Source organism: Podarcis erhardii (assembly GCF_964252035.2).
Source record: "Podarcis erhardii genome assembly, chromosome: 7".
NCBI classification, from domain to species: Eukaryota; Metazoa; Chordata; class Lepidosauria; order Squamata; family Lacertidae; genus Podarcis; species Podarcis erhardii.
The window spans coordinates 3712897-3729469 of record NC_138511.1 but is presented as its reverse complement, the minus strand read 5'-3'; the positions used below and the strand labels follow the sequence as shown (position 1 = coordinate 3729469).

General features: G+C 49.2%; 1 protein-coding gene across 1 annotated transcript in view; it reads left to right on the top strand.

Moving 5' to 3' along the window:
• The window catches only part of CNNM3 (cyclin and CBS domain divalent metal cation transport mediator 3), a 32755-nt gene extending 16540 nt beyond the window's left edge, over nt 1-16215 (top strand). Inside the window, exons 5-8 of the mRNA XM_081870021.1 lie at nt 7728-7824; nt 8443-8567; nt 9135-9270; nt 14258-16215. Of these exons, the coding sequence (XP_081726147.1) occupies nt 7728-7824; nt 8443-8567; nt 9135-9270; nt 14258-14316 (417 nt within the window). The 3' untranslated portion in view covers nt 14317-16215. The remainder of the gene's footprint in view (nt 1-7727; nt 7825-8442; nt 8568-9134; nt 9271-14257) is intronic.
• The last annotated feature ends 358 nt before the right edge of the window (nt 16216-16573 follow it).

The following is a 16573-nucleotide window of genomic DNA, read 5'->3' as shown; positions in this document are numbered from 1 at the left end:
ATATTAAGACATGAAATTCAGCAATCGACTGAAATACAGCTTAAAATCAGATTAAAATCAAAATAAGATCAGATGGCCACCCAATAATAATAAATTTTATTTAGAGTTATTTAGGGTAGAGTTAGAGGTGCCTTAGTTCAATCCCTGGATCCACGGTGAATCCACAGGTGACCTTGGGCCAGTCCTTCCCTCTTTTCTCCAGCATAGCCTACCTCACATGGCTGTTGTAAAGATGAATTTCATGCACAGGAGCCCTGTGGCAACATCTTGGTCTACAACCTACCATTTCATATCCTCTTACCGCCCCCCTCCCCTAAGGAGACCAAGGTGGAACACATGGCTCTCCCCACCCCCGGCCCAAGTTTTCCCCTCACAACAACCCTGTGAGGTAGGTTAGGCTAGGAGAGAGTGAATAGCCCCAGTGCTGCCCAGTGAGCATCACAGGAGAGCGGCAGTGAAGTCTAGCAGAGGACAAACTCAGGTCCTCGACTCTCTTTTTCTGTGCAGAAGCCATGAGGTGACCTGCCAGGCTTATTGGCAGAGTCGCCTTGCACTAATAGTAATAATAAATAATAAATAATAAATAATAATAATAATAAATATTTTTTTATTTATATCCCGCCCTCCCCAGCCAAAGCCGGGCTCAGAGTGGCTAACAGCTAGCAAGGAATGAGTTGATAGCAGTTGCTTGTGATTGATTAGCATAAAGGAAATTGGAGAATGAGCAGAACAGCCAGCCAGAGGCAGAACCCTTTCTTTGTTCCCTGCTTCCAACTAACCATTTTCATGGTTCCACTTCTTTGTGTTTCTAATGAAATCTAAAGGTTTCACTGCGCATGACAGGAGAGCTTTTGTTAACGCTTGTATGTTTTACAAAGTTTTTTTTGTGTGTGTGACTCTCAGCTGATCCTAATTTCGCTCTGTGGGTACAGTGCATGTGTCTATATGGACCAACAGAGGGGCTTGCACTTTGGGGCAGGTTCTTGGAGGATAAGGCTAGCCATGGCTGCTGCTAGATGACAGCTATGTGCCGCCTCTCGCACTGGAGACAGAAGGCTTCTGCATACTGCTAGCTGGGGAGCGCAAGGGAGCGCAGTTGCTCTCGTGTCTTGCTCTGAGAACAGAAGGATGGACCAGATGGGTCTTTGGTCTGATCTGGCAGGGATCGTCCATTGTCAGAGTAGACTCTCCACAGGGCCATTGCAATGAGCCCCAGCGCTGCACGATTCACCACTGCCTCACAGGAGGGGGGATTTATGCCTTCCTGACAGCCCCCGCCATCCTCCATCATCATCATTTATTTATTTGTATACTGCCCTTCGTTGGAAGGTCAGAGGGTATTGCTGGACATCTCCATCACTTTTCTGCCAAGGCACCCAGGACTTAGCTATTAACCTGAACAAATGGTACCAAATAGCTCTGGCTCCCTATCAGTGGGATGCTCTCCCTGGGCTGACTCCTTTTCAGCCTCCCCCACTCCCAGGCCTTTGGATAGACTGAGATGCTGCTGCTGTTTCTAGTGCAGTTAAGTTTTGTCGGCACAGCTTTCTGTCGCTCAGCGCCAGCTGTGGCAGCATCACCCAGAAGCACCCAGCACTCCCCGAGGAGTAGAGATTATCGGTGCGCCTTCGGCCTCCTTTTCCCCCGAGGTGCGCTGCTTTTAGGGACTTGCTCGCGAGTCAGCCTGGCAGCTCCACCGAGTGCGCTGTTGCTGACACGGACCGGCAGCGGCTCCCCAGGGTTTTGGGCAAGGAACGGGCTCCCTCTTTTCCCTGGGCCGACAGCAACTGGCGTCTCCCTCTCTCTCCGTCTTCCCCGGCACTGGGTGCTTCTGGGTGGCACTGCCATGGCCGGCGCTGAGTGACAAGGCCGTGCCGACAAAACGGAAGCGCACCACAAATGGAGTACGTTCTCAATCTCCCCCCTCCCCCCCCAAAAAACGCAACCTGGAGCACTCATTTCTGGGTTTGAAGTGTTCGTAATCCAAAAAGTTTGTAAAGTAGGCTGTTCATAGACCTCTGCCGCTGTTGTCTCTGCAGCATCAAAGGCTATGCCACCGCAGCCCCCCCCCCTTCCCCTGGTACTGGGTGTCACCCGTGCAGCTGCCACTCCAGGCCCCAGAGCAACGCTAAGCGGCTCGGCCCCACAAGTGACTGCCGTGGCATTCCCTCACAGGGCGCAGGACGGCGTGGGCAGGATGCTGGTGCCGCCACTGCAGTAAGGGTGTTTATACTGGGTATTAGATTGCAGCTTGGTCTATTGCTTTCATTTTATGGATCAGTGGCCTCGTTAGATAGTAAAATTCATGTGAAATTGCTGTTTTAGGGGTTGCTTTTCATCGTCTGGAATGGATTAATCCGTTTTACATTACTTTCTATGGGAAATCACACCTTGGTTTAAGAATGCTTTGGTTTAAGAACGGACTTCCGGATGGGATTAAGTTCGTAAACCAAGGTACCACTGTATTTCTGTTCACGTTTTTAAATGTTAAAGGACAAGCAGTTAAAATGTGTAATAGCATTATTTTTATTTATTTACTTGACGGGCTTCTGGAGCTGCCTGGAGGTGGTCCTGGGGAAGGGTCTCTCAACCTCAGTCCATCAGGCTGTTGATGGTCCCTTCAGGAGCTGGCTGTGGTCTGTGCCCTGGCCGGCACGGTCGGTTTCTGCTTGACCAGGCGCCATCCTGCCTTCCCACCCCAGGAGCCCATGCTGGTGCACCTCCCGCTCACTTCTGCGCCTGAAGAGGCCTCTGAGCATAGGGCTCTGCGCATAGGGAGCTCTGGCTTCAGGCTCAGCAGGAGGAGGTGGGAGCATGCTGAGGGTTGCGCCACTTTAGATGGCAGGAGGGGGAGCAGGGAGGGGATGTTTTCAGGCGCTTCCCTCTCTCAAGAACTCTGTGCTGACTAGGAAACTTTCACGGCAGAAGACTGCCCAGAGACCTTTCTCCCTGACATGCTTCACACGTGAGGAAAATGCCCAGCAATAGGGCTCCTCACCCCAAGTCCAAAGTGGTGCAGTCCATTGTGCTGCCTCATGAACCACCACCACCACCTCCTCCTCCTGCTGCTGCTGCTGCTGTGGGGTGGGGGCACCCCAGGGGTCCCTGACCAACCCGACCCCTCCTCACTTTGGGTAGGAAGCCAAGGAAGAAAAGAAGCACCCCGTTGCCTCCCAGTGAGAGTTACCCACTTGTGGGACACAAAGGACCCTGTTGGGTTGGGGGAGGAACAGTCCCAGCATTGGGGGTCAGCACCTGCAGGCGTCTGCCAAGGGTCATCCCAAGCAGGGGGCCCTCTGCCGTGGCCCCAGCCCTCCTGCTCTGCCTCCTCCCTATCAGCTGCCCCCTCGCCAGTGAGCAATGAGGAGTGGCAGGAGGGCCAGCCTCACCTCGCCCTTCCCTGAGCCCCAAGACAGAAGGGGCTTCTGGGGGGCAGCAGGAGAAGGAGGCAGTCCACAATGGGAGGCTGAACCTCTGGTGGAGGGCGGTGCAAAGAACAGAGCCGGCTCTGCCATTGGACAGAGTGTGGCAGAAGATGCTGGTGGGCACAGCACTGGCAGCCCCCCGGCTGTTCTTCTTGAACATCCTGACTTTCCCCTTCCATTGGAGGGCGGAGCTATGTGTGCCACGCAGCCTGCCCTGTGCTCCCAAAACTGAGGTGCTGCCCCCTGGTGTGGTGGAGGACATGCATTTAAAGTACACACCCCAACACACAAGAGTCCTGGGAACTGTAGTTTGTTGAAGGTACTGAGAATTGTATCTCTGTGAGCGGGACGATCTGCAGTTCCCAAGGTTCTTTGCTGTGGGGTTTGGGAACGTGCAGAGACAATTCCACAGCCAGAACCATAACAGTCTAAAATGCTCCCTTCATTGAATGGTGATGCATTGTTATAAGAGTGGTTCACTTACTAGCTTGGCCATTGTGCGTGTGTTTGGGGTAGGGGTAGGGGGGAGATGCACTTGGAATTGCAGCTTTCGCCAACTTAGTGCCCTCCAGATGTTGTAGGACTACAACTCCCATCAGTCCCTAGCCAGCAGCTGCTGAGTTGTGGTCCCACAGCACCTGGAGGGGGCCAGATTGGCCAGTGCTGCCATATGGAGTCATCAGCTGCAGTGGGACTGAGAACCACACGTGCCTCCGCAGGAATCTGCTCACGGTCTTGTCACTGCCTCTTGCCTTATGGAATTTGGGAAAAGAAAGAGAAAATCTGCCCTTGCAGGTGAAACTAAGGAAGGGGTGTTAGCAGGTTAACCACACCCTCATTAAAATTTGTTGTGGAGTAAAGTTGGCTTAGGACAGAGGTCCCCAGCCTTTTGGACACAGGAGCACATTCTGGGCACCACAGAATACCCATTTCACAAAAGAAAAACTGGTGTTGCTCAGAACACACTCCAGCACCTCCATACACCCTAAAACAAAACTCAGGCCTCCCAAAAACTGCTCAAATAAAATAAAATGGGAGTGTGTCAAGGGGTGCCCACAGGGGCCATATCAGGGAAACCATAATCCTGCAGTAACCTTTGCCAGCCTAGAACTGTATCCAACGCTGGCCATCCAATCTAATGCTCAGAATAGACCCACGGAAATCAATACAGCTAACTTAAGTGCATTAATTTCATTGGGTCTACTCTGAGTAGAACTTGGTTGGATACAAAAATTAGTGTTTTTGGACCTCCACTCGGATCAGCCCCAGCTAGTATGCCTGTTCTTGCAGGGGGTCTGGAGGGCATCAGGTTAGCAGAAGATGTCCAGTACTGTACAAACAAACGCCCCCCCATGAGAAACTTCCATGGCAGGACGGACTTCCGGGTTAGCCCCTCCGGTAATGGCGGAATTCCTCTGATCGGGAGGAATTTGCTTCATGGGAATCTGGGTCTGGCCGCCACGGCGAACGCGGAGACCCACTAGAAATCACAGGCGGGTGAAGCCTGTGAACGTGGGATTCGGCTGGCACCTTTTGCGCCTCCCCTACTCGCGGGGAGACCCGGTTTCGGGGATCCGGAGCGACGTGGGGTGAGCGGCACGGTGCTTCGAATTGACTGCTTCTTCCACGGAGCGAAGCCGCATAGCTGTTGCCGGAGAGCGCTGACTTTTTCCTGTGGACAATTTGATCTTAAAGCAACTACCCGTGAGTAGAGCGGAGAATTGGATTTTAAACGTCTTAATTTGGTGCCGAAATGGGGAGGTCTAAAACAGGAAGTCCACCTTCCCCTTTTGTAAATAGATTGAAGCAATGAGGATGCAAGCTGAAGTCTCGGAAAGCCTATTGTAAAGGACTAAATTTCCATCAGTAAAAAATACTAAACCCCCCTTGGTGGCAGGAGAAGAGGAGGGAAAGTTTTGGACTGAGTATACCTGCAGGAGAGAGCGAACAGAGTTAATATACCACCTCTCCGATCCTGGAAACGGGCTGCCAACAGGACTGACGTGTTCTGGAAGGCTCATTGACCGTGATTAGAACGTTCACTGACAGTTAGTTAAATAAGAGGAATACATTGTTTCCACTGTCTCTGTCTGCGTTTAAAAAGGAGTAAAAGTAACAGAAAATTGAAACTAACTTTACTGTTTGAATTGAGTTTAAAAGGACTAATACAAATAGAAACTGTTTCCCTCTAGAGCAGTGTTTCCCAACCTTGTGCCTCCAGCTGTTTTTGGACTACAATTCCCATCATCCCTTGCCACTGGTCTTGCTAGTCAGGGATGATGGGAGTTGTAGTTCAAAAACAGCTGGAGGCACAAGGTTGGGAAACACTGCTCTAGAGGAACTGTTTCCCTCTAGAAGAAGCCTTTGAAACTGTCACAAGAGTTGAGCTGGGGGAATTTCCAGCTGCAAGATAAAAACCTGTGAGATTCTGGGGACCTTGAATCGGTTAAGAATGTTGACAGAAGAGGCCTTAGTGGATGTGTTATGTAAGATAAGTGACTCATTGGAACAGCTTCACAAAAAGGTGGATGTGGTAATTACCAAAATCGACAATTTGGGACAAAAAGTGAACACCAATACAGAAACTATTCAGAAACTGACACAGGAATCTACTTTGACATGGCAAACTGCGGAGAAGGCTAGGGAGAAAGTTATTGCCGTTGAACCTAAAGTAACACAATTGGAGAGAGAGAGTCCCAGCCTTACAGATGCAATTTGATGACCATAAGTTGATGCCTGTTATGATTGAGTTTAAAGAAAATCAGATTTCGAGGATCAGAGCCCTACCTGAACTGGAGAAGGAAAGTTTGATAGATTTCCTCACACAAAAATTTGATGATTTTTGGGACCAGGACTTGGGTCAAGAAGAGATTAAAACTGTGAGGGCCTTCGGACTTGGAAGAGGAGGGAAAAAAGAGAAGAACAAAATAAGAGACTGTTGGAACTACCAGAAGAACCTAGAAGAACAACAGTCAATAGTGGAAATTTTGAAAGACGTCCCGAAATATCTTTTGGATTTGGGGTTTAACTACGGAGATTTGGTTGCCCTGTTGAGAAGGAACAAAATCATCTCTAAGTGGGAGTTTCCCTGAGATCTACTCTTCAGCCTCAAAGGAAGGAAAATCAAAATAAGATCAGTGGAAGACAAAGTAAAGCTCATGTATAAATATGAAGAAGACTTGCAGAAGGGACTTGGAAAAGAGTTAAGAGCATCGGACAGAAGATCACCAGGTTGATGGACTATAGGGAATTGGCGGATATGACTGGCAGAATCCGGGACCAGGGAGAAGAGTCGGTGGAAGAAGATTGGAAAAAGTTTAAAGACTATTTATAAAAATATTGTAAAATTAATGAGTGTTAGGAAAATGTTGGAAAGGAGTTATATGGCTTTAGCAGAAATGTTACAAGGAATTAAGTACAAATAGATTATTAGAGTATTAAAGGGAAAATAAGGTTAAAATATGTTAAGACAATTATATATTAAAGGGAAAAATAAGGTTAGAATATGTTAAGATAAATTACAGGACAGAAAACAGAGGAAGATGGAAAGGAATTGCTGAAACAGTTAATTAAAGTGGAATACAAAAAGGGAGGTGTGAGGAGGTCGTTGAAACAAGTAAATGAAAGTTAAGATACTGAACTTATTAGATGTGTTTTAAATTGTGTTTGTTTGATTTTGTTAATTCAATGTTTTGGGGTTGGTGTTGTGTGGTGTTTTTGTATTGTATTGTATTGTTTTGTTTAATTCTTTTTCTTTCTTTTGTAGTCTTTAAAATGTTAATAAATATTATTATTATTTTTTTAAAAAGAGAAACTTCCATGGTGGATTGGTGGCCATTTATCCAGCACATGAACCCTCCAGGGGAAACTGTACCTGCCGTATTCTGTAAGATACTGTTGTGTTAACGTCTTCCTTTATACTGACATCAGCAACTTTCAGACTCTTCTCTTCGGGGCTTATATGAACTTTGCTATTGTTATTTAGATCTGAACTATGCCTTTAGGTTGGGTAAAAGGTGCTTAGTTTGTTACTTTTCTCTTTTTAATGCATAACTCATATTAAAACTTTATTTTTTGCAACTCAAGAGTGGCAATACTAAAGTAAAAGCAGGGACTGTCTTAAACTAAAGAAAGGGTTGGTTCACGCAATAGAAACCAAACCAACTTGCGCTGAGTGAGCTACAAGAATATGGGATCAGGATCTAAGATTCAAGTAGGTCAAATCTCAACCTGCTTTCTCCTCTCTCTGCATTGCTTCCTCCCTCCCTCTCACCTTGCATTGCTTTCTCTTCTCGTTCCCAGGGCAGGGTTGAAGTCGAGATTGGGAAGGAGGGACTGAAGTTTGAGAACGGAGCCTTCACGTATTACGGTGTCTCTGCCCTGACAGCTCCTTCTTCAGGTGAGTCGCACGTTTCTTCCCACCTCTCCCCGCCACTGAGAGCCCTTTCGGGATGAGAGATTTGCACCAGAGCTTGAGCTGCTGGCTACTTTTTAAAAGGGGTGTCCTTGTGTTGAAACCCTGGAGAGCCGCTGCTGGTGATTAGACCACACTGTGTTAGATGGTTCTGACTTGGTATTGGGCGGCTTCTTATGCTCCTGTATTTTGAACCAAGCACAGCCTCGAAGGACCGGCAGTGTTGGCTCCGCCCACAGATTGGACCCCTGCAAGCCCTTTAGCTCCCCCCCACCCCCGCAGCCTGAGCGTCAAGAGAGGCATCCACAGACTTCTTCCCCTGCACGCTTCAGCTGCTGAGTCACTTGATTGTCCATCGGCATATGTTGTTGGCTTTTTTAAACATACAACAGCAGAGGAAGGGGGGCATTCAGGAAAAGCTACAGAACTGCATTTAACAAGAACAGATAATAGGTTTAGATAGTTGTTGTTTCGGCTGCATTCATGAGAACTTGAAACACATTCATTTTTTTAAAGGCAGGACTTGCAGAGTTCTGGGTTAGAAGCCGTATTCCTAAACTCCCTGCCTCTCATTTGCAACACTGATGTGCTTTCCTTCAATAGTTCATCAGTCCCCAGTGTCCACTCTCCGGATGAACCGTCGTGATCAGCAGCTTGAATGCACAGAAACCACCACATACTGTCCTGACTACACTGTCCGGGCACTCACTGATCTGCAGTTCATCAAGGTAAACACCATAAAAAGAAAGACTCTGGAGAAGTAGGCTGTTGACCACCAGCCAAAGATCTTTTGAAATTAGTTCAGCAAATAGGATTTCTCTTTGAAATCTGTAGCATTTCTCCATAGTGTGTGACTTTGGCTCACCTGCTTGAGTAAGTTCCTTCTTTTGACCAAATTGCAATCGTAGGCCTCCATCAAGTCGCGGTGCTGATCTGCAGCATATATGATGCCCTGCTGGGGACTGGATCATCTCCCTGCTTTTGCAATCTCAGGAATATGAGGTATATTGAGCTCCTAGGGGGCCACATTCAGCTAGGCAAGATGTACAGGCAAGACTTTGGCAAAATCCTCTGGTGATCACAGATCACTAGGGTCGCACCTTTAATTGATTGCATTAACCAGTTAAAAAACCCAAAGGCTCATCTAATGCAGCGTCCAGCCATGGCACTTTCCCCTCTTTGCTTTTAGCCAGGGACCCTTGGCGAACACAGAACAAACCAGCCATGTGATTTCCAGGCTGATGGTGGCTGAGGTGCAGATCATCTCTCACTGACCTGTGGCTTCTTTTTCGCAGGTAACCCGGTTGCAGTATCTCAATGCTCTCATGGCCTCGAGGATACAGAACTCCCCACAGTCACCTGACACAGTTGAATTGAAAATCATCCCCAGCAGCCAGACAAAGCTTCTGAATGACAAAAATGCCACGCCAGGTATGTGCTTGTTCCGTTGTGGGTCACCAGGTGGCGCTGTGGCTCAGCTCCCTTATGCCCCCACCCTTGCCGGGACCTGCCATTTTCTCCACCCGTTTGGACTACGGCTGCCTGCTTGGGTGGAGATGGGGCAGGATTCCTGCAGGCGCTGCAGATGCAACACAAGGGAAGAGGAGCTAGTCAGGAAAATCGGTTGATGTATATGCACAGAGTTATGATTATTGTCTAGTCTGTTTATTACGCACCCTTCATAATCAATTCCGAGGGCAGATTGCAATTTAAAATTCAGTATCAAAAGCAATTATAACAAATTACAACCACAGAAATAAGGTGGTTCCTGAATATATATATATATATATATATATATTTGCTTTCGTAGATTTTCACGGGTACAGGAATGCAGGTTTTGGTGTCCTCGGGTGTCTTCCCGTGTAAAAGTTGGGGTGTCTAGGCGACGTTTCGACGAGGTCTCACTCGTCATCTTCAGGCTGGTGCTTTCAGCTTCTTGTTACTGGAACAGAGCAGGATCTCAGTGTTTGAGTTCCTATAAATACTGTAGAGGGGGTGTGGTGTATAGCCTCCAATGTTCTGGGCAGAGAGGAAGTTCCCAGGCTAGTGTGCCTTTTCTTCTTTTGTTCCTTAATTACTTGAGAGATATCTTGAGTGATTTCTTGAGTGATATCCTGAGTACCACTTAGGTGGGTCATTAGGTGTGGATTAGTTGTTAAAGTCTTTGTGTCTTGACCTCTTGAACTTTGTGAAGAGTTTTCCTGAGAAGATGGCTGTACTGCCAGAGCACAACTAAGTACAGTACAGCCATCTTCTCAGGAAAACTCTTCACAAAGTTCAAGAGGTCAAGACACAAAGACTTTAACAACTAATCCACACCTAATGACCCACCTAAGTGGTACTCAGGATATCACTCAAGAAATCACTCAAGATATCTCTCAAGTAATTAAGGAACAAAAGAAGAAAAGGCACACTAGCCTGGGAACTTCCTCTCTGCCCAGAACATTGGAGGCTATACACCACACCCCCTCTACAGTATTTATAGGAACTCAAACACTGAGATCCTGCTCTGTTCCAGTAACAAGAAGCCGAAAGCACCAGCCTGAAGATGACGAGTGAGACCTCGTCGAAACGTCGCCTAGACACCCCAACTTTTACACGGGAAGACACCCGAGGACACCAAAACCTGCATATATATATATATATATATATATATATATATATATATATATACACACACACACACACCTCAGGTGCCAAATGCCAAGGTAAAGAGGTTTGTCTTCAGCATTCCCTGAAAGCAGGATAGTGAAGGTGCCAGGCACAGCTCTGTGGGGAGGGATTTCCACAATGTGGGGCTGCCACAGAGATTGTCCTCCCTCAGGCCACCACCTCCCAAACTTCTGAAGAAGGTGGAACGACCGGGGCCCCCCTCTGCTGATCTTACATCTGTCTGAGAAAATTGGCAGGGAGGAAGGTGGCAAAAGTCGTTTTGGGCTTTAAACACTAGTATGAGCACCTTAAATTGTGCCCAGAAATGAAGTGGCAACCAATTGTCTCTCCAACTTGGACGCTGCCACAAGATTTGGTGATGGCTACTGGCTTAAATGACTTTAGATGTGGCTTAGACCATTTTGTGGAGGATTGGTCTCGCCATGGCCTGGTGGCTAGATAGGAGCTCCATGTGCCAAGGAATGACACAACGGAGCAATCCCTGACAAGGAGCTCTAGTAGGCCATTGTCTTCATGTCCTGCTTGTAGATTTTTGGAGGCTGTGGGATGCTGGACTAGGTAGACCTGAGGCAGCCAAGGTGGGGCCCTCCAGGTGTTTCTGGACTGCAGCTCCCAGCACTCCTCAACACCAGCCAGTTGGAGTTCAGCAGCACCTGAAGGGCATATCTGTTGATGCCCCCTGATCTTCTCCAGCACAACTCTCCTTAGGCTTCATTCATTTTTTCCTTCCACGGACTTGAGCACTGGCTCCGGCTGATGGCAGTTGTAGTCCAAAAGAGGGGTTCCCAACTCCTCCCCCTCAAAATTGACCACTTGGAAATTACTGAGGGTCTTGGCAGACCTCTAAATTATTTTTCTGCCTGTTCTGAAAACATAAGAAGAGCCTGCTTGCTCAGGCCAATGACCACTCTAGTTGAGAATTCTGTTTGCACAGCGGCCAAGCAGTTGCCCCCAAGGGAAACCCACACGCACCCTCAGCACAAGAGCACCTCCCCTCCTGTAGCCTCCAGCAACTGGTGCTCAGAAACATGCCTGCCTCCGACCGCAGAAGCCGAGCAGAGCCATTGGGAACCTTATCCTCCTCTGGGAGCACATTCCATAGTTTAGCTGCGCTCTGCGTGAAGAAAGAAGGACTTTGTTTACCTGTCCTGAACCTTCCAACATTCAGCTTCATGGGATGTCTGTGAATTCTAGTGTTATGAGAGAGGGGTGCACACTTGTCTCTGTCTCCTGCAGTAATTGTAATGTGCTGTATGATCTTTGATTGCATTGTTATGGCTTCTTTTATTTATTATATTGTATTTCCATAAACTTCAAATTGTTATGTGATAAAATAAAAATAAATAAAAAGAAGCAATAAAAATGCAATTAAGACTCAGTATGAATGCTTAATGTGGACACACTTGAATGTACCTGGTTGGCAAAGGCTGCCAAAGGGCGTGGGGATCAGGGGTGTTTGCCAAAGGCTTCATGAAAAAGGGAGGTGGGTTTCAAGGGAGGAGTTTGAAAGAAGGAAGGGAGAGGAGGCTTGATTTTCTGGGAGGCAGTCCCAGGCATGACAATGAGCATGAGACACAGAAAGACATGGCAAGTTGCAGGCAGGGCTGTATCTGTCATCTGGGGACATAAGAGCTCAGAGACAGGCAGGTGGGGGAGGCAGTGAAGGTGAGAGTTTTGAAGGTGAGGAGGCGACTCTTGGTCTGGATGCAGGAGCACAGGGGCATTGCCAGTGGGGCTCCTTGCCCAGCAAAGCTGTATGTCTTTCCTTTCCACGCGTTTTCTTCTGCACTGTCCTTCCAGGAGCTAAACACTGCCATCTCTCCTCTTCTCTTTCTTCCTTTCTCCCTCCAGCCTTCCCGCTCAATCTCTCTTTCTTTGGCACAATTGAGAACTGCATTTAATACAGGCCTCTCTGCCATAGTCTGGAGTGCCTTTTTTGTTTGAAAACCACAAGGTAAATATATCCAGTTGGTTCCCTTCCTGCATTTCCCCTCTCCTTACAGTGCCCTCTGGACCCAGGGGAAGGGCAGCAGCAGGCCCTCTGGGGGTTATTGGGTTTCAGCCCCATCTGCATGGCTCATGGTCAGCAACACCTGGAAGGGCCATAGGTTGCCTAGTCCTTGTTTAGTCTCCCAGTTGTGTGATTGCTGTATGACAAGCAGAACTTTTGAATGACCAAGTCACCGTAGGGGCTAACTGGGTTACTCCTTCCCTCCTTCCCCATGGAATCTGCATCTCATCAGGAGGGAGCTGTCAGGGGGAAAGACTCAACTAATCAACCCCTGGCCTGATGGATGGGTCATTAAGAGCACCCATCTTAGGTTGGGTCTACTCAGAAGTAGTAGAATGATTGTATCATGTCAGAATGCAAGTGGGAGATGCCTGTTTGAATGTTCCCCTTACTTCTTCTCTTCTGCAGGTTTTCTGCTTGCGGGGCTTTGTGTTCGTTGTTTAACGAGGGCAGCGCCAACCCTCCTGGCTGCACCCTAAAGTGGAACAGTTCTTTCTACCATCTAATTCTTGTAGCATCTGCAAACCAGACCTTTGTCTGTTGGATCGCTAATTCCCCCCCCCCCCCATCCTGCCTTTCCCACCTTAACCAGATGTGGCTCTTTTGTGCAGGGGAGGAAGGGGTGGGCCCACCTTGCAAGAGGGCAGGGGAGATCCGGGGGGGGGGGGGGGCGGCGGTTGGATTTCGCTGTCCTGATTCCATGCTAGCCTGCTTTCCTCCTCCCTTCAGTGAGACTCAAGAGAGAGAATCTGTCTCCTTCCCAGGGCTAAATCGTGTCTCCACTCTTCACATGGCAAGAGTACAGGTGGTAGTTTATCAAGTGGGTATTTGCCACACTCTGTTATGCAAGCACTTGGTGAACTGGCTGACTGTATTATCCTACCCCCCCAACATGCACAACTGTATTTGTGGGGTTGTGTGTGTGTGTGTGTTACAATTTAATGGGAGCAGAGAAATTGGCATTGGATGAGATATTCAGCTTCCCAGAATCTCAACTTATTTGTTATTTATTTATTTCTTGCATCTTTCTCTCCCAAGGAGGTCAAGGTGGTGTGTACATGGTTCTTCCCTCCCTCCCCCACCTTCCTCGTTTAATTCCCACGACAACCCTGTGAGGTGGATTAGGCTGAGAGGCAGAGTGACTGGCCCAAGACCGCTTATGGCTGAGTGGGAATTTGAACCCTGGTCGCTTCTCCTTGAAGGCAGTGATGTGCTTGAAAGAACCAGGGTGGCAAAGTGGTTGGCATTTCAGACTGCCAAGACCCAGGTTCACATCTCAGCTCAGCCATGAAGCGTACAGGGTAATCTTGGGCTTCCTCTCAGTGCCTAACGTCCCTCGCAGGGCTGTTGCTTGCTATGAGGATGGAAAGCATGCCACCTTGAGCCAGAGGCAAAGGTGAGCAGAGCGACTGCTGTGGAGCTGACCTTTCTGCAAGGGGCTGCTTTCTGCACACACCTCTCCATTCAAACAGACAGACAAGCAAGAGGCAGGATTGGAGCTCAAGAAGGGTGAGGACTAAGCCTGGGGAGAGAGCAGAGGGCCAAAGAGAGGCCTTCCAGTCCTGAGGTCCCATTTGGAGAGCTGCAGGCTCCCCATTACTCTTTCTTTCATACAGGATGCTCAGTCCCTGCTCATGGCTCAGTTCTTCGTTGCCAAACTGCCAAGAGCCCAGCAATGATGGGGTATAAACATTGCCATTCTTTCTCTTCCTTGCCCCCCCCCCCCCATTCCAGGGAAAAGCAGAAGCAAGCTCAACCTTCTGGAAGAGGAGAGCCAGAGCACAGGGGTCTGACCTGCTAGAGGCTTTGGGGGCAAGGGGTCTTGGGAGGCCCCCTCTGAAATCTCGGTCGCCTTCTCCTGGAGTCCAGCCGTCCTTCCGAGGAGCCTTTCACTTTGGCTCCTGCATCCCAGAGAGACTCCTGGAACTGTGAGGAAACTGGCCAGCAGCCTCTTGGGTTGCTTCTGGTGCTCTGACCTGGCTGCAGCACCCAGGACGTCCTCTGAGCAGCACTTGACGGACAAAGGGTGGTTGAGTTTGGGGGGGGGGGAGGCGGCAATCTCTAAGACTGTGAGCAGCAGAGAACAGCCACCCTGTGCCTACGGACTGGATTACTTTTGCAGGAGTCGGTGTGAGCAGGGTGTCATTGCAACAGCGTTTCCTCTGCTCCACTGACTGTGTTGATCTTTTCCTCCCCGCCTGCAACAGATCTCCCTTCTACCCAGCGGTCTCATATGTACATTCCACCCACCCTCCAGGCACACTTCAGGTTGTTAGTCCCCACACCAGGCTTTCACTGGTGGCTCCAGCGCTTGGCTCTGGGGCACCCCCACCCACCAGCCTCCCTCTGCAGCTGTTGCGCTTCCTGCCTTTGACTGTAGCTGCACCCAGCCGCCATGCCAGGCCTGACTCCAGGACCTGAAACTTGCTCCTCCCACCTTCCAAGCACACCCGCCTTGCTGGTCTTCTGAACGCCAGCGCCAGGCTCCGAGGGCATTTGAACCAGCCGTGAGTCTCACCTGGCGCCAGGCAGGGCATCAAACCATCCTCCCCAAATTGTGCCAAAGTCCACACTCCCTAGAGCCACATGTGCAGCCTGACTCTGTCTTGCCAGGATTGCACTGCTCACCCTCTTTCCAGAAAGTGGGTCCCCATGGCGAACGGGTGGTGGGCTCTGTCTGTGCCAACCCAGGGAATGCTGCTATTCTGCAAAGCAACCCTTCCTTCCCAGAGGATGCCTGTCTCCTGGCCACTTTCACCTAAAGTTTCATTCTCTTCCCCCTTGCTTTGCATCTCTAGTTCTTAAATCCAACACAGGTTTGAAAAACAGTTTGCACAGGTGGGGACTGGGGCGGGAGCCATTCTCACCCCGTGCTGGTGTTTCCCAAATACTGGAGTTTAAGTGACTCCTCACGTAAGCTATTGAGTGGTTGGGGATGGGACAACAGGATTTGGCCCATCAATCTGCTGGCATTCCAGGCGCTGAGTCTCCCACCTTCTGAATGCTTGCAGTGCATGGAGGATCTGCAGCATTTTGCTGCAGTTTACCCAAGAAGGCGGCCTGCTGGGTGGAAGAAAGTCCTAAAGGACCACCATTCCTCCTGTAACTGCTCCTTCTGGCTCCTTGTGTTTGTGCTTAGAAGAGCAGCTGCTGTTGCATTTCCCTCTGGACTAGCCTTCCCCAGCCTGTGCACTTCAGATGTTTTGGACTACACCTTCCCATCAGCCCCATGCAGCATGGTTCCTGCTCAATGGCTGATGGGGGTAGGAGTCCAGCACAACTGGGGGGCACCAGGTGGAGAAGGCTGTTCTCGGCTGTCCTCCTTGGCTGCTGCCGGGTTCTGGCTGGAGAGGCAGCACAGGATGCTATGCTTGCCCTCCACGCTCGCTTGGCAGAGAGAAACAGTCCCCGCACCCCACCCTTAGTTGCTACTTACAGTATTCCCCCACTGGAGTTCTTGTTTTTAAAATGAAATAAAGGACTGAAGAGCAAGAGAGGGAAAGAGAGAAAGTTGGTTTCCCTTTCTCCCTCTCTCGTCCTCTCCCTGTCCATAACCAACAGCAGAAGTTGTCTAAATGCAATGTATAATTTCAGGTAAATTATTTGTAACCTGCCTTTATGTTGTAGTTTTTCTGCAAGGACTGTACCTTCAAAATGGAATAGTCTAATCTTATATATCTATTTATAAGTTACTGGCGTTAAGGAGTGTTTGGTACGCTGCGTGTGTAACGACCTCTAAAAACAATTCGGGAGCTGTTACCGTGAGCGGCTTCTGCAAAGGGGATGCAAATGCCCCACCTTTCCTCTTACTCTGTAGGTTGCCCATGGCTCCGGGAAGGAGGACCTCCTTTGGTTTCCACCAAAGACAGTCTTGCTTACCTGTGGTGACAGGGACCACAGCCAGGCTCTTGCCAGGGTCGCCTCCCAGTCTGCCATGTGTGGTTGAGGAGTCCCAGGCTGGGGGCCCCCATTCCACAGGCTACACCCCGGCAGCCCTTTTCTCTGTCCTCAAGAATCATAGAATCATAGAGTTGGAAGAGACCACAAGGG